The sequence below is a fragment of the Panthera leo genome, chromosome C1 (genome assembly GCF_018350215.1).
Source record: "Panthera leo isolate Ple1 chromosome C1, P.leo_Ple1_pat1.1, whole genome shotgun sequence".
In the NCBI taxonomy this organism is placed as follows: domain Eukaryota; kingdom Metazoa; phylum Chordata; class Mammalia; order Carnivora; family Felidae; genus Panthera; species Panthera leo.
In genome coordinates, this window is record NC_056686.1 from 181,210,960 (window position 1) to 181,234,752 (window position 23,793).

At 37.9% G+C, this 23,793-nt stretch overlaps 1 protein-coding gene across 2 annotated transcripts in view; it reads right to left on the bottom strand.

The window, feature by feature from the left end:
• DNAH7 (dynein axonemal heavy chain 7) overlaps positions 1–23,793 on the bottom strand; it is a 261,805-nt gene that overhangs the window by 96,600 nt on the left and 141,412 nt on the right. For both annotated transcript variants that reach the window (XM_042949526.1, XM_042949525.1), the window contains 7 exons: positions 21,930–22,802; positions 19,732–19,961; positions 14,986–15,316; positions 12,444–12,790; positions 10,631–10,811; positions 6,940–7,125; positions 2,151–2,314 (listed from right to left, as the gene is read on the bottom strand). In XM_042949526.1, coding sequence (XP_042805460.1) covers positions 2,151–2,314; positions 6,940–7,125; positions 10,631–10,811; positions 12,444–12,790; positions 14,986–15,316; positions 19,732–19,961; positions 21,930–22,802 — 2,312 coding nt within the window. The remainder of the gene's footprint in view (positions 1–2,150; positions 2,315–6,939; positions 7,126–10,630; positions 10,812–12,443; positions 12,791–14,985; positions 15,317–19,731; positions 19,962–21,929; positions 22,803–23,793) is intronic.

Below are 23,793 nucleotides of genomic sequence, written 5' to 3' on the forward strand. Positions count from 1 at the left end.
TGACACTTCAAAATGATCACCTTAAACCTATTTACTGAAACCTCTCAGTAGGAGATCACCAAAATACATTGACAAAATAAGCCAAGGATAAAAAGGTTAACATTTCTTTCTTAGTAAAGTTGCTACCATAACTTTTTGCTAATATTTCAACATTTCTATAAACAAATAGCAAAAATGTAGGGGTTCTGGCTCATTAACATCATGTTTTACCCCTTTCTCTCCTGAAATGTGAGTTTGTTATCTTGAAAAATAATCACCAATAGTTCTATTATTATTGAAATATGACTGGACCCAAAAGAAAGAGTACATTTATTTGCTATAAAATAAGAAGCAATTTAGCCTCCAATGAATATAATGGTTATAGATACCCTGCGAGGTGGAACAAAGGTATATAAATTGCAGATCGAAAGAATAAAGACATAACTACCATTATGAGGGACATGGCCAATTACATTCACAAATGCTGGGAAAAAGCAAAGTATTTTTTCTGGGAGGGGAAAAAAATAGCAACAACAGTAGCAAAAACAGCAAAAATGTGACTATTCTTAAGGCTGATGTTAATTGGTCCAGCTGGACAAAGCAAAAGTAGACTTCTAAACTTTCAGAAATCTCCCATATAGGTCAGTGCCTAATTGTATTCTCACATTAAACATCAATGCAAACACTCTGCATGCCACCTACCTGGTTAAGGAATTAAAAAAAAATTAGTTGTTATCCTGTACTTGTAAAAAAGGCACTTAAAAAATCCGTGTCAGTGGCAAAGTAATGTACATATTTATCATTTATCTAGATCCTATAATTTCTCTTCTGGATTAATTTAGATTATCAGAGCAGAACACCCAGTACTTAATTTTAGTTCCCCGAAGAAAAGCCTTGTAGTCTTTTCTCCAAATCAACAAAATAATTACATTTAAGTTTAGTTCCTGAAAAAGTTTGTCTAAGTACAATTTACCTAGTTAAAAAATGAGAGCTATATGACACACTTTTCTTTTTTGCTTTAATGACCAGAAAGCTTTGAAATTAATTCAGGGCCCAATTGTAAGGATTAGCTTGTATCAAGTATAACTTCCCTAAGTGGTCTTATCAATTTTTACTTTATATTCAAATTGCACATACCTCAAATTCCTGTAGAACAATTCGGTAAATAAATGCTAAATAAGTCCATATATATGTCAGGATCATTTGTTGAGCAGTAAAGAAATGTATTCACCAGAGTTTTAAATTGTGGAATAATTAAATACTACACCCAAAAAATTTAAGAATAACTCATCTTCATACGTAGCGGTTATTTGAAGGGAATTTTAAAAAATTCACATGCCTCTGCCATTTTTACTTTAAATTAAGTACTATTACATCACTTGCTTTTTCAGTAGTAAACTAACAACCGATCAAAAGTCTTGTAACACAGAACCGAACATTTCTCCTGATGGTTTACCTGTGCTATTCTTAATATGCCAAAACCTCCAAGAAGACTGGCCCAGTGATAGAAGGTGCATGGTAATGTGAACTAGGAGGTAACATGAATCATAATTGTCCTTACACTGGGTCAGGCTGAAGTTTTTGGTTTTGGGGAGATAAGACTTGGAGGAAAGGTGAAGATGGGTGAGCCTGCAGTGTTCTTCCAGCCCAATGTCCATGGGATTTATCTACTAACTGGGAGATTCCAGGAACAATGGCCACTATCTTGAAAGTCCCTGTCAGCCCAGGACTCAGAAATGTATCCATATCAGTTGAGCTGGTCCCACACCCAGGAGGGACTAAGAATTTGGTACACTTGAGTCCATCACCACCACCAACCCACCATTGTACCTTTCATTAACCTGCAATAACAAAACCCTGTAATTTTACGGGAATCAACAGTTTGGACTTCACTTATTCATGGTAGGGCTTTGCTCTATTTGCTAAAAATTGATTAAAAATTAAGCAAAAGTCATTAGGGTTTTTGATTGTTTACTATAGCCTCCAATATGCCATCATTTTAATATTACTAGAAGGAAGCGATTATTCATATTTAATTTAGCTAATTAATAATTTAAGTACATTTTTTCCAATACGATAAAAGTTTACTAGCTATAATTGTTTAAAAGATGCACAGATAAATAAATCTACTGATTAATAGAGATCATTTGTGAGAAAAATATTTTCCTTACATTATGATGATCCCGTTATCAATGGAAAATGGGTCTGAAGGTAACCCAGCAATATTCCAGGCTCGAATTGTCACTGCTTCTCCCAGGATACCCATAAGAGAATAATCATCAGAGCAGGGAATATCATTGTTTTTGCACAAATTTGTCCACTCCTTCGTTTGGTTCTTTAAGACATACACAAGAGATACAAAAATGAGGCTGGAGGTTACCAAATGAATACTTTGTCAACTCCTTGATTATGTTTTATTCCCTGAGTCAACAAACCATTGTTGAAACTGCATCTCAAAAATAATTTATCAGATTTTTCAAATAAAATTATTATTTAGAAGGTCCACTATACATTCAAATGAAAATTAACTATATCCAATGTTAATTTTAGGTAGATCACTTAATAGTGAAGTTGACGTCAGAATGCTGTATCCGAAAAAAACAATTGCCAATTATTATTCTAAAGCTTTACTCGACAAAGTAGTTGGAGACCATCATCTTTCTATGTATTTTCTTTAAATTACAAATAACCAGCAAGCCTTAGTATTATGGCATAAATCTAATTTGAACTGGTAGGGGACTAAAAAATGAAAACCTTTTTTTCTGACTCTCACATGCCTGGGGAAAGGGACCATGGCAGGACTATCAGGCACCAACAATGTGTACCAGGATACATATTGGAGTCTGGGATATCCCACCTAGGGCATAGTTTGCTAGGCTACTCAGGAACCAAAAGGGTACTTTAAGTCCGGGTTCACACTCAGAAAGTTAGAAGTCAAGGTCCAATCTGAGGTTACATGTAAGAGTTCAGAAACAGTGCAAGGCATGACCAGAGAAAAAAATAGGTTAGGAAGAGACGTGGGGAAGAGGCACAGACACACGAGGTGTTGGTACGAGCCCACAGGCGGATGAGATGCTGTGTGTGGAGGGGTGCTGGTAGAGGGGGCATGGTGGGCACCACCATCGCCCTTGGCCTCCTGCTGAGCAGGGTCCACCAACATTCCTTTAGGTTTGCACATGAAAGGTCATGACAGGTTAGGGGGAGTTGATGACTTTTATGACCTTGATCAATCAATTAGTTTGTAGAATGCCCCCAAGTTGGGTCTCTGTGATGTTCTCTCATGATTCAGTTCAGGTTACACATCTTTGGCAACAGTATCATAGAAAATGTAGTCGTATTCTTCTCATTGCACTCAATCAGTGGTACAAGATTTCAGACTGTTCATTTATTGATGATAGTGATTTTTATCACTTGATTCAGGTGTTGCCTGCCAGGCTTCTGCCTCATAATTGTATGATCTTAGGTATAATTAAATCTTCTTTGTGTGGTGGGACACACGACACTCAGATAGATGAAAGGCAGAACTCTTTGTTACTTACACTGCCAAATGGGAGAAAGCTGCCACACCAGAAGTTGCCCCCAGATACAGGGTAACAGCAAGGTGAAACTGTAGGAGGCAGTTATATATGCAAGCAGTATGTGATAGGGTTAGCTATATTGCCTGGGCTTCCTAAGGACTGGGTAGTTTGAGTAATTCCTCAGGTACAGTGATGAAGGATCTTCAGGTGTTACATATCTGAGGTCTGCTGGAAGCTGGGTGCCTATTATAAGCTGCAGTATTAGAGCCCAATACAGGAAATGGTTGCAGTGAGGGCTGAGCAAACTACCCACACAAAGGAATTCAGAGTTTTTATTATGAATCAAAACCGAGTTAAGGCAGTACTTGTCTAATATTGGATTACAGCCTCTGCATTGCTTTTTTCCCCTTTCCCTTTGTAATTAATAACATTTCGTGAGGAGATACTCACAGCTGAAAATATCTAGGTTTTGTCAGGCACTCATTCTTTTAAATTTATTAATTTATGTCAGTATAGATCGACCTTTTTCTATTCTCTTGGTCTCTTTTCTAAAAATATCACTGACCTATAACATGATATTAGTTTCAAGTGTACAAGACGATTCACTCTTTGTGTGACAACTCATCACAGTAAGTTGTCAACATCCATCACCATAGTTACAAAAATGTTTTACTTGGGATGAGAACTTTGAAGATCTACTCTTGCAGCAACTTTCAAATATATAATACATCATTATTAACTGTAGTCACCATGCTGTACATTAAATCCCAGGACTTATTTATTTTCTAACTATCAGTCTGTACATTTTGGACCTCTTCACTCATTTGGCCCACATCTTTTATTCAATGAGTTATGTTACTATCAGTATTTATTGCTGATGTGGCCAGTGGAAGTAACGTTAAACTACATTTTATGTTCCTTTAACACGTCCCTATCATTCTTTGGGCACTTCCTTACTTTGCTTTAAAAGGATACTATCCTATAATCGAGCCCAAAGATGATCTTCCTATTTTCAGTTCAGCTGATTAGCAACCTTAATAACAAAGTCCCTTTGCCACATAATGCCACATATTTGTAGGTGTGACACTGCAGGGCAAACAATGGGGGGCAAAACTGTCATCTCTTAGGAGCACTTAAAGACTATCATCTGACTTTCTGTTTGGGTTGGCTGTTGTTCCCAGGAACGAGTGGTGTGGCTGTGTAGGGAGGAGGAGTATCAAGCATTTCCGGTTTGAATTTGGCCTTCTTATACACCGTTCCTACTGGCCTGTTTTGATCTCTTTGTTGTCAGGCTGTGGGGAGGCCTGTAGACTTTGGGGGAAGATCTGAAGGCTTCGTCAAATATAGCTTGATGCTGGTCTTGGCAGACTAGTCAGTGATATGGGAAAGCAGTAGCGAAGGCAATAGTTACTGTTCATCGTTGACAGGTATGGTACGTTACCCTAATTCTGGGTTAGAAATTGAAGTGGCCCAGTTACATATCTAAGGGGGCATAGCGGCCGAGAAGAGCTGAAATGAACATGAGGTGTTCTGAACAAGCATCTCTACATAGAAGCCAAGAGCCTTGCCTAATACTCCAGTGGTACACCAGATAGTAGAAATTTAAAAAGTGGCCATCAGGAGTGTCATCTTGGAGAAGACAGCCACCACCACCACCACAACAGTTTTGACTTTAACCGTTGGCCGGAAAAGTGAAAAAGTTCGAATTAATTCAACTCTAGGGCTTATAGCACCACAGGATTCTGTTTTACAGATTGGCATGGGCACAGCAGCTGAAGTACTGCGGGCCCCATTATCCTAGAAGAATTGGAGTTGTCTATGTTTTATTTATAGACAGAACCAGAAATTTTACAAAGGGGTTGATGAATAATTAACAACCACTCAGATGAAGCTTGGAGGGAGGGGATCCAGCTATTTATGGAGGGCTCTTGGTATCCAGAGGTTTTGATGCGAGAGAAGAACCAAAATTGTTGTGAAGGCTTTTTTGTCTCAGCTGGGTTTCCCAGAAGCAAACTCTGAAATGAAGATTTATGTGAAGTGATTTATTAAGGAAAGGATGTGAGGGGAAGCAGTAAAAGGACTGGGGAGCAGCTAGTAGAAGGTGAGGGATCAGCCAGCACTGTGCTGCAGGTGGCTTCAGCTGGTCCCACAGGGAGTGTGAGTTACTACTTAGAGTCCTTCCGACCGGCAGGAAGGGACACAGACCCTCATGCTCCCACTCCTGTCAGTCATTCATCCAGGCCTGCCCTCGAGGGAAATAAATCTCAGCAATTCTGGCTCTCCACGCCCTGGGCAAAGTGAATTCTAAGAACCCAAGGGAAGTTTGCCAAAAAAGAGCCACAGGCGCTGGTTGTTGGACACGGAAGCTCAGGAAGCCAGGAGGGCATCTGGGCAGACAACGAGTTGCCACAATCACCTTCTGCTTACTACTGAATGGGAAACTTCCGATGGGGTGTGATCTGCCAGCTGCCCTGACCCACGAGAGGATCAGAGCAGGACAGAATGAATTCATAGGAAGGAACTGAGACATCAGCGACTCATTAAAAAAAGTTAAAGTCTAGGTTGCTATAGAGAAGGGGGAAGAGAGGAGGCAGAATCCATCAAAGCGGTGGAAATTTGAAGCAGAAAACACAGTATTTGTCTTTCTTTCTTTCTTTCTTTCTTTCTTTCTTTCTTTCTTTCTTTCTTTCTTTCTTTCTTTCTTTCTTTCTTTCTTTTTAATGTTTATATACTTTGAGAGAGAGCATGTAGGTGTGCGTAAGCAGGGGAAAAGCAGAGAGAGAGGAGAGAGAATCCCAAGCAGGCTCCACACTGTCAGCACAGAGCACAAAGTGGGGCTTGATCTCATGAACCCGTAAGATCATGACCTCAACACAAGTCAACAGTCAGATGCTTAAAGACGCTTAACTGACAGAGCCACCCAGGTGTCCCTTGGTATTTGTTTTCCAAGGAAAGAATCTATTTGGTTCTAAGCCAGCTTGCCTTTTCCTCCCCTAAACTTTCAGCCTCTGAAGTGATTTTTGAAATGATCCATTACTGAAACTCATAGGGAGAAGGTGATTAAACACACACACACACACACACACACACACACACACACACACACACACAAAGATGTAAAAAATCCTGGTATCTTTATAGTTGTTTAGGAACTAAAATTTTATCATCAGGGTCTACCATTTCACGTTACCTTTTGGAGTCAATCTTTTTGTTTCTAAAACAATTTGATTTCAGAAGAATATTTGATATAGCATCTTCTGGCTATCAAGCCAATTTATAGAATAACTAAGATACACAACTACAAATCACTTGGAAACATTTCACTCCCCATACTTACCAAAAAAACAAAAAGCAAGCAAACAAAATCCTCTAAGATGAGATTAGTGCTGGCTATAATGGGAGGGTCAGGAAGAGACCTTAGAAATCAACTAGTATTCTTTACCTGTCGATAGTTAGATGTAAAGGCGCCAAGGTAAGCAACAACTCCTGAGGAAATGAGGATATCACCTGTCAGGTTGATGTACAACTGGCCCAGCTCCAGAGCTGTAAGGCTCCATCGCGTTTTCTCACCCCCAAGGCCTCCAATCAACTGCTCGGCTCGGTCTAGCTTTTTGCTGCACAAGTCAACCTTAAAAGAAAAAAAAAAAGTCAGCTTTTCTCAACATCCACAAGTAAAATAAATTGAAAATTCTGCAAGATTTTGCCCTCGGAGGCAAATTATTTTTTTATTTACAAACTTTCATCTGGAATTTTTTTAACTCTTTAAAAAAATGTGAGCTATGTCACTTTCCAGCTACATCAAGACTGAAAACTCCATGACATGTTTTAAAATTTTCATAATAAAGTATGTACAATAAGCATGTATAATAAAGTGTATACAGTTTATGAAATTCATAATGGATATTCATCATGTAGTGCAAGAATATCTCTATTTTCTCATTTTTAAAATGTTTATTCATTTTTTGAGAGAGAGAGAGAGAGAGCGTGAGCGGGGGAGGGCAGAGAGAGAGAGAGAGAGAGAGGGAGACATAGATTCTGAAGCAGGCTCCAGGCTCTGAGCGGTCAGCACAGAGCCTCATGCAGATCTCAAACTCACAGACCATGAGATCATGACCTGAGCCGAAGTCGGACGCTTAACCTACTGAGCCACCCAGGCACCCCAAGAATAGCTCTATTTAAGGAAATGATCTATAGCAGGAGATACTGCAATTTAGTTAAGTAATAAAGAACTTTCTCGCGAGTATGTTCTTCCTCAATTTTAAATTGATTCTTTTTTTTTTTTTTTTTTTTTTTTGGGACAGAGAGAGACAGAGCATGAACGGGGGAGGGGCAGAGAGAGAGGGAGACACAGAATCGGAAACAGGCTCCAGGCTCCGAGCCGTCAGCCCAGAGCCCGACGCGGGGCTCGAACTCACAGACCGCGAGATCGTGACCTGGCTGAAGTCGGGTGCTTAACCGACTGCGCCACCCAGGCGCCCCTGTTCTTCCTCAATTTTAAATACTCTAAATGTATTTTGTTTCAAATATCCCATCAAAATCTTCTCCTCATCTAACTTATGGCTGACTTAATGATAATTTTGTTTAATTTTTTTAAGTTTATTCATTTTGAGAGAGAGTGAGCACGCACGTGCCTGCACAAGTGGGGGAGGGGCAGAGAAAAGGAGAGACAATCCTGAGCAGGCTCTGCTCCATCACTGCAGAACCCTAAGCGGGGCTCAAACTCACAATCTGTGAAATCATGACCTGAGCCGAGATGGAGAGTTCAATGTTCAACCAACTGCACCACTCAGGCACACCAACTTAATCATGATTTTAAAGGTTAAATGTTTAAAAGTAGTAATAATTTATGCTTACTTGCAAAGCATAATTTTCAAGTTGTTAAATTGTGTCAACCTTGTCACACACTTGCAATTAACCTTCAATTAGGACATCAATCAATAGCTGAGAGCCTACTTTGTGCAGAAGACTGTCAACCAAATTTGATTATATGTAATTGAGCAATGTGATTAAAAAAGAAAAAGGATAATTATGATGGTGGAAAACTTGGAGAAAAGCCATTTCAACCCATGCAATGGCAATATTCCAGTAGAATGCCTGAATTATTTTAGTTTAATTTTAAATGACTTAGCATCATTATTCTTGGATAAAAACAAAACTAAGTAAAAGTTAGCTTAAGGTTCAAAATAAAATGAATGACATGAAGAGAAGTAGTAAACAGCTGATGAAAGCAGAGGCTTGTAGATTATTGTGGAGTAAGAATTTCGCTTATACTTTTTCCTAATGCATTAAAAAATTTTGTTTTAAATATTTATTTGACAGAGAGATAGAGAGAGAGGGAGGGAGGGGGAAGGGACAGAGAGAGAGGGGGACAGTGGATCTGAAGTGGGCTCTGTGCTGACATCAGTGAGTCTGATGTGGGGTTCGAACTCTTGAACCATGAGATCATGACCTGAGCTGAAGTGGGACACTGAGCCACCCAGACATCCCTCCTAATGCTATTAATATTGATATTAAAGGGGCACCTGGGTGGCTCAGTCAGTTGGGCATCCGACTTTGGCTCAGGTCATGATTTCGCGGTTTGTGGGTTCGAGCCCCGCATCTGGCTCTGTGCTGACAGCTCGGAGCCTGGAGCCTGCTTCAGATTCTGGGTCTCCCTCTCTATCTGCCCCTCCCCCGCTTGTGCTCTGTCTCTCTGTCTCTCGAAAATGAATAAATGTAAAAAAGAAAAAAGTTAGGGGCACCTGGGTGGCTCAGTCGGTTAAGCGTCCGACTTCAGCTCAGGTCACGATCTTGCGGTCCCTGAGTTCGAGCCCCGCGTCGGGCTCTGGGCTGATGGCTCAGAGCCTGGAGCCTGCTTCCGATTCTGTGTCTCCCTCTCTCTCTGCCCCTCCCCCGTTCATGCTCTGTCTCTCTCTGTCTCAAAAATAAATAAATAAACGTTAAAAAAATTAAAAAAATTAAAAAAATTAAAATAAATAAAAAGTTTAAAAAATATTGATATTAAATAAATGCTTTTAGACCAAAAGATATAAACTACTAAATTAGTTTATCTAAAGATAAGTTTAAAAAAGCAAATGGTATGTAATTGGTAAAAATTTTGGTACTTCCTAAATTTAAATCCTTTCTCTTTTAATTTTTCTTCTTTTAATATCTTCTGTCTTCCTAGTTTCCTTCTTCATTCTTTTTCCAATAATGTTTATAATCAACTGAATCATGTCTCACTTTACATGACCATGATTTCTAACATTTTATCATGAAAGATAAAAGTTTCAAACATATAGCAGAATTGACAATGTTTATAGTAAACTATATACCCACGTATTTTATTATTTAAACTAAATCTGACCACTTGGAAATCATGCCCTCTCATAAGTAATATTTCTAAAGATTAGCACAATGTCATGTATTTGTACAAATATGGAATTTGTGGTTATATCCTATAGGAAGAAACAGTCTGCTACTGTGGTAAAGACCAGAGCTATTAGAGTCAGACTGTCTTCGTTCAGATTTTAGCCTTAATGCCTGGAAGCTGGGTTGACCACAGGCAAATTGTTTAACTTTCTGTGCTTTAGTTTCTTCAAAATGATACAAAAAGACTACCTCCTTCAGAAGGCTGTTTTGAGAATAAATGAGATAGTACATACTGCTCCCAAAACAGTAGTGACTTGCACTTAGTAAGCACTCAATAAACATTGACTGTTATAAAATACCTTGACTTCTTTTTCCTGGAATGTAATCAGATTTGAGCAGTTGTTTGTTACAAACATTATCACCAAGGCAGAGCAATCTTTTTAGTCTTAGAATCATTTTCAGTGAACATAGTATGGTTCTTGGTATTGAGTTCTAATCTCAGCTGTGCCATTAACTCTTACGCAGCCTAAGTCACTTAATTTTTTGGTTCTCCGTTTCCTGATCTATAACATGGAGAATTATTTTAAAATTTCAAAACCGTTATTAGCTTACGGGTCATGCAGAAACAGGTAATGGTGGATTTGGCCTGTGGGCCATAATTTGCCAATGGCAACTTCCCCAACCCGGAAGAAAACAGGATTGTTGCTGTTATTTGCTACAAGAAACATCACGCTTATTAAAGTAATGAAGATTTTCCCATATTTGTCTATATTATCACATACCTGGTTTTCCAAATCTGCCTTCTTTTGTTTGTTTAGTTCCAGTGTATCCTGAAGCTTGGCCAGCTTGTCCTGAACTTCCTGTAGGGCTGCCTGCTTCTTTCTAAGACCATCCATCGCAATTTTAAGCTCCCCTTCAGCTGCAGCCAGTTTTATCTTTTTGGGAGCTACTATTTTTGCCACTCTGCAAAAAGGAAAATTAGAAAATCAGATATACATTTTATACTGTAGTGCACTTCCTATCACTGAATTTGCTTTTCTATCCTTACCAAACCTCAGAACATATCTTTAGGCAAAACTGACACTGATTCCTACAGTCTAGATTTCATCTAAGAATCAAACCTGACCCCAGCACTTAAGAAAATGATGATTAAAACGGATACCAAATATGCATAACATTTTCAAATAAGTAATTTTTTTACTCACGGTAAAATATTAGATTATTGACAGTATGAATATTGGTGATTTTACAAAAGGAGAACTGTGTATTCGTGCAAAATATGACAGTGCTTGCAGAAAACATTCTGATTCGTTAGGGCTTAATTTGTAGGAGAGGGTGAGGTGTTTTATCTATGTCATTTTGCTTTTTAAACATTTTCAGAATACACCTTTAACTAAAACCAGCCGTCTTATAAATATGTAGGTTGTAACAGCAGGGAAAATATAAGAAAAAGAATGGATCTAAATTATCGTCTATTGGGAAAATGGAGTCAGTGGTGGTAGCTTTCTAAATAAATGTCAAAATATTAAATTAAACTTCATCATTAACATATCATGATCCAAAATATACGCAGTGTGTAATATATATGCACAATTATTCAAACAGTGTAGGAGTTTGAAAGACTTCCTGTAACTGTTGCTCTTTGAAGAATAAACCAGTAATTTCTGTTTTGTAAAAGATATATATATATATATATTCTCACACAATCATCAAAAAAAGGCTCCTTGTCTCACAAAGAATATATATTATGCTAGTGGTTTCCAAAATGTGGTCCAAGGCATGCTTCATCCCCTTCAGGGAGTCCATGAGATCCTCTAGTGTCCAACTAAAACATCTGTGTTTAGGCTGTATTTTCTTCATATACTTCAATTGAAACAATATATTGCAACATATTGAAGAAACAGATTGGCGTGTCCAGCTGTCTTCTATTGGACACATATCAAAGAGATTTATAAAACTATAAAACACCACTACTGTTTTCATAATTTTTTGTGTGAAAAATGTGGATTAAAAAAATAAGTTACTTATGTAACATGTAATGTTTTTATGAATTAATAGTTGTTCAAATTTCTCCATTTCAACTTCTAATATGGTAGATAAGCAAAAGGGTTTGGTGTCTTCAAGAATTTTTAAGAGTATAAAGGGTTCCTGAGTCCAAAAAAGTTTCAGCACACTCTATTATACCATATAATTGGTACAGTCTCGCCTCCAGTAGATATGTACACATACAACAGGTATTAGATGTGATTTTCCAAGGAGCCTCTCACCTATATAGCTTTTAAGTTTTATATTCTCTAAATGACCAAATGGGAAAATAAAACATAGCAGGGTTTTGTGGGGGTTTTTTTAATGTTTTTTTCTTAATGTTTTTACTTAATTTTGAGACAGAGAGAGACAGAGCATGAGCAGGGAAGGGGCAGAGAGAGAGGGAGACACAGAATCGGAAGCAGGCTCCAGGCTCTGAGCCATCAGCACAGAGCCCGATGCGGGGCTCAAACTCACAGACTGTGAGATCATGACCTGAGCTGAAGTCGGACGCTCAACCGACTGAGCCACCCAGGAGCCCCTGTGGGTTTTTTTTCAGTCAGTACTTACTTATCATATGAATCCATTGCTATGACCCATTTGCACAGACCTTCAGCTGCCGTGGAAGCATTTCTAATCTTTTCTGGAACAAAATCTGGGTTTGGAATATAATGTTTTCTTATGATATTCATATAAGCTGCTGGAATGTTGTCCTTGTCATATTCATGAAGTGACTGTAGAAATCGGATGTCACCAAGAAGTCTCTTAGCTGGACCCCAGAAATCCTCTATTTTTTTTCCTGAACCTGTTGGGTCAGGGATTTTGTCAGCTTTGATGCCTTTCAAGATGCATATAGCTTCCATAACAAGCTTGACACCAGCAGGAGGACTCTTCATGGATTTTACCACTGTAATGTCCTTGAAATAACAACATGCTAAGTATGAGGAAAGAATTGTTTGTTTATGCATGACTTATAATCGGCTCCTATTTTCAAACTAAACCATAAGATACAGAAACTCATTCTGTTCATTGTGTAGAAATGGTGGCAGTGATAGAATTGTGCCAAAAAGCATTGAGAAGTTTGTCCCAAAGTTAAAAATGAAAAAGAAAAGTGGAAAGATACCTTAATGTGAGATTACTTATGACATAAAGTCTACTTCAAAAATGCTTAAGAGAGATCTGACCGTTGCAAAAGAAGAGTTTTATAGCTTCTTAAAAACTATAAAAGCAATAGACATAAACATTAGAAAATACAGAGAAAATATACAAACAAAAGTCTCCTATAATCCCATAATAGCTAGTTAACTACTGGAAATATTTTTATTTACATTTCTTCCATATGTTCTTATGTGTATATATAGGCTACAAATTAGTGTATATGCTACATTTTGACCAATGGAATTATAGTATACATAATGCTGTTTTAAAACTTTTTATATTTCAATAACAATATATAGCAGACATCCTTTCACGCTATGAAACACTTCATTTTAATGGCTGCATGACCTCCTGATGTATAGATATGAACCATAAGTCTCATGCCCTATGTTTCTTCCTCTATTTTTTACTATTATAATTTCCATGCTGAATTAAGAACTTTATGTCTTTTATTTTTAAAGCTTTGGACACATATTGACAAACTACTCTCCATAAAGTATATAAGGATGCCTGTTTTACTACATATACCCTTAGCAACAATGCCAGGCATTCCGACAGGCAAAAGAAATATTTTAATCTGTATTTCTCAAAATATAAATGAAGTAGGATAGATCTTCATATGTTTATTGACTATTTGCATTTCCTCTTTTGTGAATTACTTCTTTATATCGTTTACTATCTTATCTTACGGCTATTTTTTTCTTATTGATTTTTAAGAGCTTTTCACATAGAGGCATATTAATCTTTTGTTTGCCATGTAGTTTAAATATTTTCCCCCCGTGTTTCTACACTTCTGTGATGTTTATAACAACAAAAAAATGTGTTGTTTTTAGGGACTAAAATTTATAACTTAAAGAATTTTATTAGTTATGAAAAAACAGAAAAGTATCCAGAGCATATATATTACAAATAATTTTGCTTAGTTTTTTTTTTCTGATTTCTCTCATATCAAAGAAATCCAAGGACCTAATCCACTCCAAGATATAAACATGACCTGCATTTTCTACTATTTTATAGTAATATAGCTATTTATATTTACATTTCAATCATTCTGAAATCTATTTTGAAGTGCGGTGTGAAGAAAGGATCTAATGGTCTCTCCTACCTCCACCCAAAAGTTTCGTCATGATTCTCAACACTATTTTTAAAAATCACCTTCATCTTTCTTAACTGAAACCCTTTCACATCTAAATTTTTAATACATTTCATCAAGTTTAAGACATGCTATTATAAAGTATAACATTGTAAGGCATATTATTAAGTATCACAAAAATAAAAAACCCAAAACACTAACAAACATTAACACATTATGTTATCACATCTATTGTAAGGCAGATATCAATTACAAAAGCGTCTAACTATGAAAAAGGTGCACCTCAGAATCAAAATACATAAAGTCTTGTGCTTCTGTCCACTATTGTGCTGCGAAGTTATTGTGCAAAGTTCTTAAAAGAACAGAGCTTTCAAGGTAGGTTATAAAACTTGGCAGCTTTCTTCTCTTCCAAAATTCTTTTTAATTAAAAAAGTTTTTTTAATGTTTATATTAGAGAGAGAGAGGGAGAGACAGAGAGAGAGGAAGAGAGAGACAACATGAGTGGGGGAAGGGCACAGAGAGAGGGAGACACAGAATCCAAAGCAGGCTCAGGCTCTGAGCTGTCAGCACAGTGCCCCACGCAGGGCTCCAACCCACGAACTGCAAGATCGTGATCTGAGCTGAAGTCGGAGGCTTAACCGACTAAGCGACCCGGGAGCCCCTACTTTTCCCAAATTCATGGGCGCACGCGTTGCTTTTTTGCCAGGTCAATTAGGGAATTCTTTCACCAATCTGAAAATGATTTCGATTGCATTAAATGTGGAGACTAATTGGGACAGACAGACCAGATGGTAGGCCACAACGGTAAACACTCTCAGGCTGTGATGATGCGTGTCTTCAAGAGTGTCACCGTGTTCTCACCTGTGCCGTGAGAGTATCAAGGGCAGACAGCGCCGACTCTAATATCGGCAAGGCCCCCGCCAGGTCCGCATCACACTCGTCTTTGATGGCTTTGGCGGCCATAGCTTGTTCGTTTGCTATGGTCTCATCAGCTTTCACTATTTTTTCAGTTTTGGCGACTTCCGCCGACTCCCTCTCGATGACTGCCATCATTTCATCCACCTCTTTGCTGGCAACTTTTAATTGTGGATGTAGAGCTTCTAACTCAGATTGCATGGTGGCTACTTGGGATGCAGCGGAATCCAGTTTGTCCAAACCCACTTCATACCTCTTCTTCATTGTCATTACTTCACTGGGAGCAAACAGATAAAACAAGGTTAGGCATCAAGTTCTGTATCCTTTAAGGAAGAAAAAAAAATTCTTGAGCTTTGCAGAATTTTTCCAGACATAACTAAGGAAGCGGTATGAAAGATTTTCACATCACCATTTGTCAAAAAATATGAACTTTAGAACACTGCATTGTGCACGATTAAGAGCCAAAAATAAGCCATGCTTGTTTTTCTATTTCCACTACCTAGCCCAATATCCAGGCATGTAACAGAAATTCAAAAGTTATTCTGTGATTTATTAGATACTAGGCATAAGGCAAGGAGTGCTCTTTATCAAAATGAATGGCGTGCCCTCTACGTTTAGTCACTTTGGGAAGTTTATTACTACAACACTAATGTTCCTTAAAACCTTTTTACAATCATATCTTTCAAATAGACTTCAGGGACCGAAATATATGACTTTGAATGCTTGCAAAGGTGGCCAATGATTTTAAGAAGTGTTCAATATCTTGAAATAATTTTTTATTAAGACAAAAGTGACAAATAGGATAGATAATACAACTCAACACTTTTTTGGTACAAAATGACTACAAGGTAATAATAATTGATTAGGAATATAGTAGTATTTTAATGTGCTTTAAATTTTTTATCTGCATTCATATATGTCTCTGGATAATTATCCATTAAATGTAGAGAAACTCTTCTTTATAATTTGTTTCTTTATATCTATCTATCTATCATCTATCTATTTAGAGAAAGCATGAGTGTGCACAAGTAGGGGAGGGGCAGAGAGAAAGGGAGGGAGAGAGAGAGACAGACAGACAGACAGACAGAGGATTCCAAGCAGGCACTGCACTGTCAGCACGGAGCCCAGTGCAGGGCTCGAACTCGCCAACTGTGAGATCAGGACCTGAGCCAAAATCCATAGTCAAATGCTTAACCAACTGAGCCAATCAGGTGCTCCTAATTTGTTTCATTTTAAGTATTTGATATACCACAATGTTTCAAAGTAAAAGGCGACACATTTTTTAAATCATCTTCAAAAAGGAGGTTGGAGTAGATAACAAACCGACCTGATAACTGTCTAAAGGCAGAAGCACGCCCTTCAGCTGAGGGCTTATCTGATCCAAGCTGGAATAGGTTAACCAGGGGAACATTAAAAAGACGGCCACAGAGGGGTTAAAAAAAAAATTTAGAAGTGAGGGTATGTCAAATGGCTAATAGACACATGAAACGATGCTGAACATCACTCACTATCAGGGAAACACAAATTAAAACCACAATGAGATACTAGCTCACACCTATCAGAATGGCTAAATTTAACAACTCAAGAAACAACAGATGTTGGCGAGGATACAGAGAAAGGGGAACCCTCTTGCACTGTTGCTGGGAATGCAATCTGGTACAGCCACTCTGGAAAACAGTATGGAGGTTACTCAAAAAGTTAAAAATACAACTACCCTACCACCCAGCAATTACACTCCTGAATATTTACCCAAAGGATACAAAAATATGGGGCACATGCACCCAAATGTTTACAGCAACATTATCAACAATGGCCAAATTATGGACAGATCCCAAACGTCCATCAACTGATGAATGGATAAAGAAGATATGGTATGCATCTACAATGGAATATTACACAGCCATAAAAAGAATGAAATCTTGCCATTTGCAATGATATGAATGGAACTAGAGTGTATTATGCTAAATTAAATATGTCAGTCAGAGAAAAACAAATGCCATATGATTTCACTCATATGTGGAATTTAAGAAACAAAACAGAGGAGCATGGCGGAAGGGAAGGAAAAATAAAATAACATAAAAACAGAGAGGGAGGCAAATCGTAAGACACTCTTAACTATAGAACTGAGCGTTGCTGCAGGAGAGGTGGGCAGAGAATAGGCTAAATGGGTGATGGGCATTAAGGAGGACACTTGTTGGGATAAGCACTGGGTGTTATATGAATCACTAAATCCTACTCCTGAAACCAATACTACACCACATGTTAACTAACCTGAATTTAAATAAAAGCTTGGAAGAAAAAAAAAGAAATGGTGAGGGTATACCATGTTTTGTCATACATTGTTGATTCCCTCTGAATCAGCAAAATACTTGACATAATGGGAACTGAGGGGAGTGGATACATGATACCGTATTATCTGTGAGTCTGGTTTTAGTTGAACAAAACAGGAAAGGTCTCACTCCTGCCAGCATGAAGAGTTTTCATATTGTGGCTCATCCCATGTGATGATTTGCTAGCTAAACTCTTGGTATCCTGGCAGTTGACCCGCTTGCTTCTAGGTTACCATAGTGCCTGGCTCTAAAGACATCTGAAGGCATTAGCCATTAAGGGAAGAGTAACCACAGGATGGGGATACTGGTTGAGATAAAGGAGAATTTTTTTTTATAAGAGAGGAAGATTTGAAATGCAAAGAAGAATATTGAAAAAATTCCTAGAAAATTATTGCTTTCAATCCTCCTATAACTTTCTATCTCATTTTCATAATATTTCTTTCAGTTAGGATGGCCTTAAACCTTGTGAGTGTACAATCAAATAGAGATAAAAGTGACCAAAATTTATTTTTTAATTTTTTTTTTTACATTTATTTATTTTTGAGAAACAGAGTGAGACAAAGTGTGAGTGGGGGAGGGGCAGAGAGAGAGGGAGACACATAATTGAAGCAAGCTCCAGGCTCTGAGCCGTCAGCACAGAGCCTGATGCGGGGCTCGAACCCACGAACTGTGAGATCATGACCTGAGCCGAAGTTGGACGCTCAACCGACTGAGCCACCCAGGCGCCCCTAAGTGACCAAAATTTAATCAGACTCTCTAAAAGGTGTCAATCCTCCTGGATGGGAAAATATGGAAGAAAAAAAAAAGGCAAGATTCCTTTAAGTTAAAGATCATAAGATCTACGTGAAAAGATAATTATTTTGACAGCCAAAGCAATTATAAAATTCAGCCAATTCATGTAGCAGCCCTGGGTAGGGGTTGCAGATTTCGCTAGGTAGATACAGAAAGTACTAATAGTAGGATTCAAACACAGGGGTATGGATCATGGTGCACAGGAAAGCCCGGACACCCCAGCTGGAGAAGGTATTACAATAGTCACTGTCAATATGGATGAGGAGGGTCCTACCAGGATCTAGGTAGCATCCTGGACAGTACGAGAAAAGGTGCTTCAAATGCTTCACATAGTCGGTTAGCACAGGAAGATTTAAAATTAACAGTTAATATGCAAACATTAATCTTTGTGTTAATATTTTTGTGGCATGAAATCTGGGCACATTGGTGTTTTAAGTATATATTTTTAATATTTAGAAGAATTTGGTCTGTTAGACTAACAGATTAACCTTATAGTCCAGTATAAATTGTGCAATTGAGCAAGAAATAGACTCTGTTTTTTTTTTTTTTGTTTTGTTTTTTTTTAATTTACATCCAAGTTAGCATATAGTACAACAATGATTTTGGGAGTAAGGGTACCCCTTACCCATTTAGCCCATCCCCCTTCCACAATCCCTCCAGTAACCCTCTGTTTGTTCTCTATATTTAAGATAGACTTCTGTTTTAAGGTAAAAATATCTCAAAGTTTATAGATAATATTCAAACAATTAAAAGAACGTAAGCCTCACCCTATGTATTAGTTTAACTGACTAGATTTTATAAGTTATTTAAGGACCTAGGAAAGTTTGATTGGTTAAATCAGACCTCAAAGGGAAATAAAAACTATTAAAGATTATAAATGCAATGTAAAAAAAAAATTATTTAAATAACTTTTTGAATATGACCAAACATTAGCTAAAAGCTCCCTTAGAAGGCAGATCACTAAAACTTCTAAACTTCTAGCTTTCTAGCTTAAAATAATGTTTTTACATTTTATAATATATTGAGTGTTTTATGGAACCAAAGAAGCTTCTGAATAATACTTTTGCACTATAAGTCACCCTCAACGACATTAAGAACTCACACTGATACATTCTGTAGTATGTTAAGCTGATTGATATTTCTATCAATGTTTTCAAACGAAAGTTTAAAGAAGGAAAGTTGGCTGGGTAGACAGAGTAGCTGTCTCTGGGTTTCAGCTACTCTGCAGTTTTGTCTAATTACTTATCAAAAAAAAAATTCTCTCTATTGGTGTTTACTCAATATCATTGTCAAAGGATCCTGGAGTCCTAGCCCAGCTCTGAGAGGCCCACCTTTATTCTTTCAACAACTATGATTATGCACTTAGGATGTTCAAGACAATGCATCAGACCTTCTCCCAATCCTACAAATGTTTGTGGAATACATCATTTAAAGATTTAACAAAACTCAGTTCATATATATGTATATGCATATGCAAAACAAATCTCTTTAACATCATAACCATGTCATTTTTGTACAAATATTTTTAAACCACCATTGCTTACTTAGAAATATGAAATTTCATTTTTACCTTCTTTTCTTTTCCAACAACAGTTTGAAAGTGGAGATTAGTTCAAGATAAGAAGTAGGAGTCACATAATTGTATCTTTGAAGTTCAACAAAGAAGGATGTTGATAAATCTATAGTAGAAGTGTGGAAGCTTTTACACATGTTGATACAGCCTTCTCGTATTTCTTCTGACATTTCAATTTCTTCCAAGAAGCGTGAGGCAACTGCCTGGAGAGCATCTTCAGGCCATGACTAAATATAAGATAAATGCTTTAGCACTTGATCAAAATGACTAGTGGAAGTCTGTTACTACTGCAGTCCTTAGTAATTTATGGGTCTTTGAAATGGAAGACCATTCTTCCCCCCACACAAGGACTTCAATGCTTAGGACAGGGAGCCAGTAGCTAGTGCAAGTAATATTAACTCTTCATGGCTTGCTCAAAGGTTAAAAAAATTGTTCATGAGTATTGTAGGAGCAAGGAAGAGGAAAGAACTAAACTTATGGAATGTCCATTTCTGTGTGCATCCTACTGGTATTATCTCATTTAATTCTCCCAATTAATTCTCCCTAGTAAATGTTATTATCCTTTCCCCTAAACTCCAGAATCATATGAACAACTATCTCCTTGATTCCTCCTGTATCTCCAAGTCCAAAACATGTCCCAAACTATCTACCCCAAAATGGTTGCTGTCTTCCCCAACTTAGTGAACATCACCACCATCCACCCCATGCTCCACCCAAAATGCAGGAATCATCCTTGGTAACTCTCCTGTTCCTCAACCTTCCATCCATCCCATAAACAAGTTCTCTGGGCACTGACCCTACAGTAGCTTCCAAATCCTTTCTCTTCTTCCTACGTGTACAACAACCACCCCAATTCAACTCTGCTTCCATCTGCTTGAAATATTCCAACAGTGTTCTAACTGGTCTCCCTGCTTGTGTGCTCTCTACACCTGGCAAGGTGATTTTTTCAAAATGTAAATCATCTCATCTCTCCAATTTATAATCCTTCAAAGACTTCCCAGCATATTTCAAATCCAAAACCAACTTACAAATCTCTGCCTGTCACACGGTTCTTCCCACCTTTCTGACCTCACTTCTGCTGCTTTTCCCTCAGTTCTTCTGCACCTGCTACCCCATGTTCCCTCACACACTCATTCCTTCCACAGCCCCTTGCCTTCACTAGATGCCGAGGTCCTCTCAGTACTGACACTTTTTGTCTGCCTTGTTTCCTTGTAAAGATCACCTACTCAGAAAGCCTTTTAATCCCCATATGCTAGCCTGAGAACAGAATGATTTTTTGTTAATTTGTCTGTCTCTAGAAAGTAAGCTCGAGGAGTGCAGAAGCCCCATCTATTTCATTTTTTTTTTTTTTTTTTGCTTCCAGCATTTAGGATCGTACCTGCTATTGAGGAAGAGTTCCATAAATATGTTTTTCATGAAACGATCGTAGCAGGAAATGGAAGAGCAGAGGGGTTATATCAATTCCCCAAGGTCAAAAATGCTTAGAGGTTGGCTCTCCCTCATGGGACCTCTGCCACAGCCCACAAACTTCCCACCACACACTCTGGTCTCATCTGCTCTGTGCTTCCTCATTCTGAAGTTTACTACCAAAAGTATCACTCTGGATTTCTTCCTTTTGACTTCCTGCTGGATTTGACTAACAGAAAAAGATTGGAGGGTGGAGGCAGGAACATTTATGTCCTCCCTTCCTTTCCAGCAGAAGCTTAGGTAGGTTTTGGGTTCCTGCTCCTGTCAGGTAGTCCTACTTCCACAGCTCCAAGCTCCAGCGACACGTTCTCCTCCCAATGCCCCTTTATACCCAAATTATAATAACAACTCCCTACTATGTTCCACCCCTTTCTCACTGTTCCACCATCTCCTCTCAGTTCATTTACACCCACCTACACCTCTGTGAGTGGTGCCTTCATTCATCTTTCCTCAGTGGAGCCTTCCAGTGTGCTGATCCCTGTCAGGACCCTGACTGACACCCAAATTTATCATAAAACCTTCTATAGTATATTGAGGTTAATGATGGTATTTATTAAGAATAAAATGGTTTTTTTTTTCTATCATGAAGATTTTTTGAACTAGAAAATTCTTGTAGTTTAGATGATTCTGCTAAACTACATTTTTTTTTGGAGGGGGGAGTCTATAAAGTAAATCAAGATGATGATGACACATTTTTAGAAGTCTATCTAAAATTTACATGGCAATACCTGAAACCAGTCAATGGTACAGCAGTTAACAAGAGCAGGGAACTTCCTAAGGCGAATCCGAAATGCATCTCCAATGGGACTCATGGCGAGGACCACGTGCAGTTGGTTGCGGCAGCGATCAAGAAACATATTGAAAAGAGCTATGGGGCTTCCATCTGTTTGTTTGGTTTTATCCCGTTGGCGATCTAACTGACGCATCTTATCACAGATCTCCTGCTTCTCATCTAATGCAAAGAGATTTGGAACCTCCCCAGCATTCAGCAGATTGTTGACATCTTCTAGAAATGATTCCCTTTTAATCTGAGTGTCTGTAAACAGGAAGACACCATGCATCTCACCTTCGGCGCATTTCCTCAAGATCACCTTTAGATCTTCGTGCCACTCAGAAGTACCATAGCCCTTGGAGATTTCAACCTGAAAAACTGTATAATCAGCCATGTGGGCAGCTAATCTGGTGACAGATTGCCTTCCGCTCCCTCCAACACCAACCAGAAGAGCATGGCTGCGCGGCTGCTTCAGGATCCTGGAAATCCTGCTGATGTGTTCTATGGCAAATCGGAATAAGACGAGGTTCATGGTTTTTTTGCTCATATTGTTGTATTCTTCTAGGTGAACTTCTACTATCATCCGAAGATGGTCCACATCTGCAACTTCTCTATAGTTGGTGTCCTCCCTCCTAGGATCGTGGAAATCACAAAACACTAAGCTCCGCAAGTCGTCTTCTCCTACGACTCCATCATTATCAAAGTCTAAAGCTTGGAAAAGCTCATGAAAATCTTCATCCATGTATTTTACCAAAATTTCTTGAATGTAGTTGATAAGCCAACTTCTATCTGCATTATCCAGAAGGCGATCATAATACACTCTAAGGACCTGTAATGATAATCAAGAAGCAGCATTAGGAATGGATTCTTCCATTTTTGTAGTTTTATTTACATATTAATCTCAAGTAGTATAAAAAGTACTCTCAGGAAATTTATTTTTTTTTTAATCTAAATAGGCCCATATTTATTAAAAATTTGTATTTCTTATTACAAACTTTTTTTTTTTTTTTTTTTTACAAACCAAAGACCAGGTTCAGACGAACTGTGGTGTTCTGTTATGGTAGCCCTAGCAGACTGATACACGTATCATATAAGCAATGCATATATTTGTCAGCAAAACTTCTGGCATTTGGGGGCAATTACTAAACCTGTCTGCATCAGCTTCTTTATGTATAGAATGGAAATAGTAACACCTGCACTGCATTACATTACAACCATTAATCTACTTTCTGTCACTACAAATTTTCTTACTCTGCACATTTCATATAAATGGGATCATATAATATGTCACCTTTTTGTGTCTGGCTTCTTTCACTTGGCATGATGCTTTCTAGGTTCATTCATGTTGTAGCATGCATCAGTATTTCTTTTCAGGGCTGAATAAAATTCCACTATATATATATATATATATATATATATATATATATATATATATATATATATATATATATATATATGATCTATCTATCTATATGTCACATTTTGTTTATTCATCATCTGATGTATATCTGAGTTGTTTCCAGTTTGGGGCTATTATGAATAATTCTAATAATATTTGGGTATAGGTTTTTGTGTGGACACGTGTTTTCTATTCTCTTGGGTACATGGCTAGGAGCAGAATTGCTGGTATCTCTATGTTTAACATTTTAAGGAACTACCAAGCTGTTCTTCAAAGTAGGTGTACCATTTTTCATTTCCATAAGCAGTACATGAGGGCTATGATTCCACCACTATCCTTGCCTGTTTTTTTTTTATTGCAGCCATCTTAGTGGGTGTGAGGTAAACTTCACTGGGGTGGTGATTTGCATTTTGCTGATGAC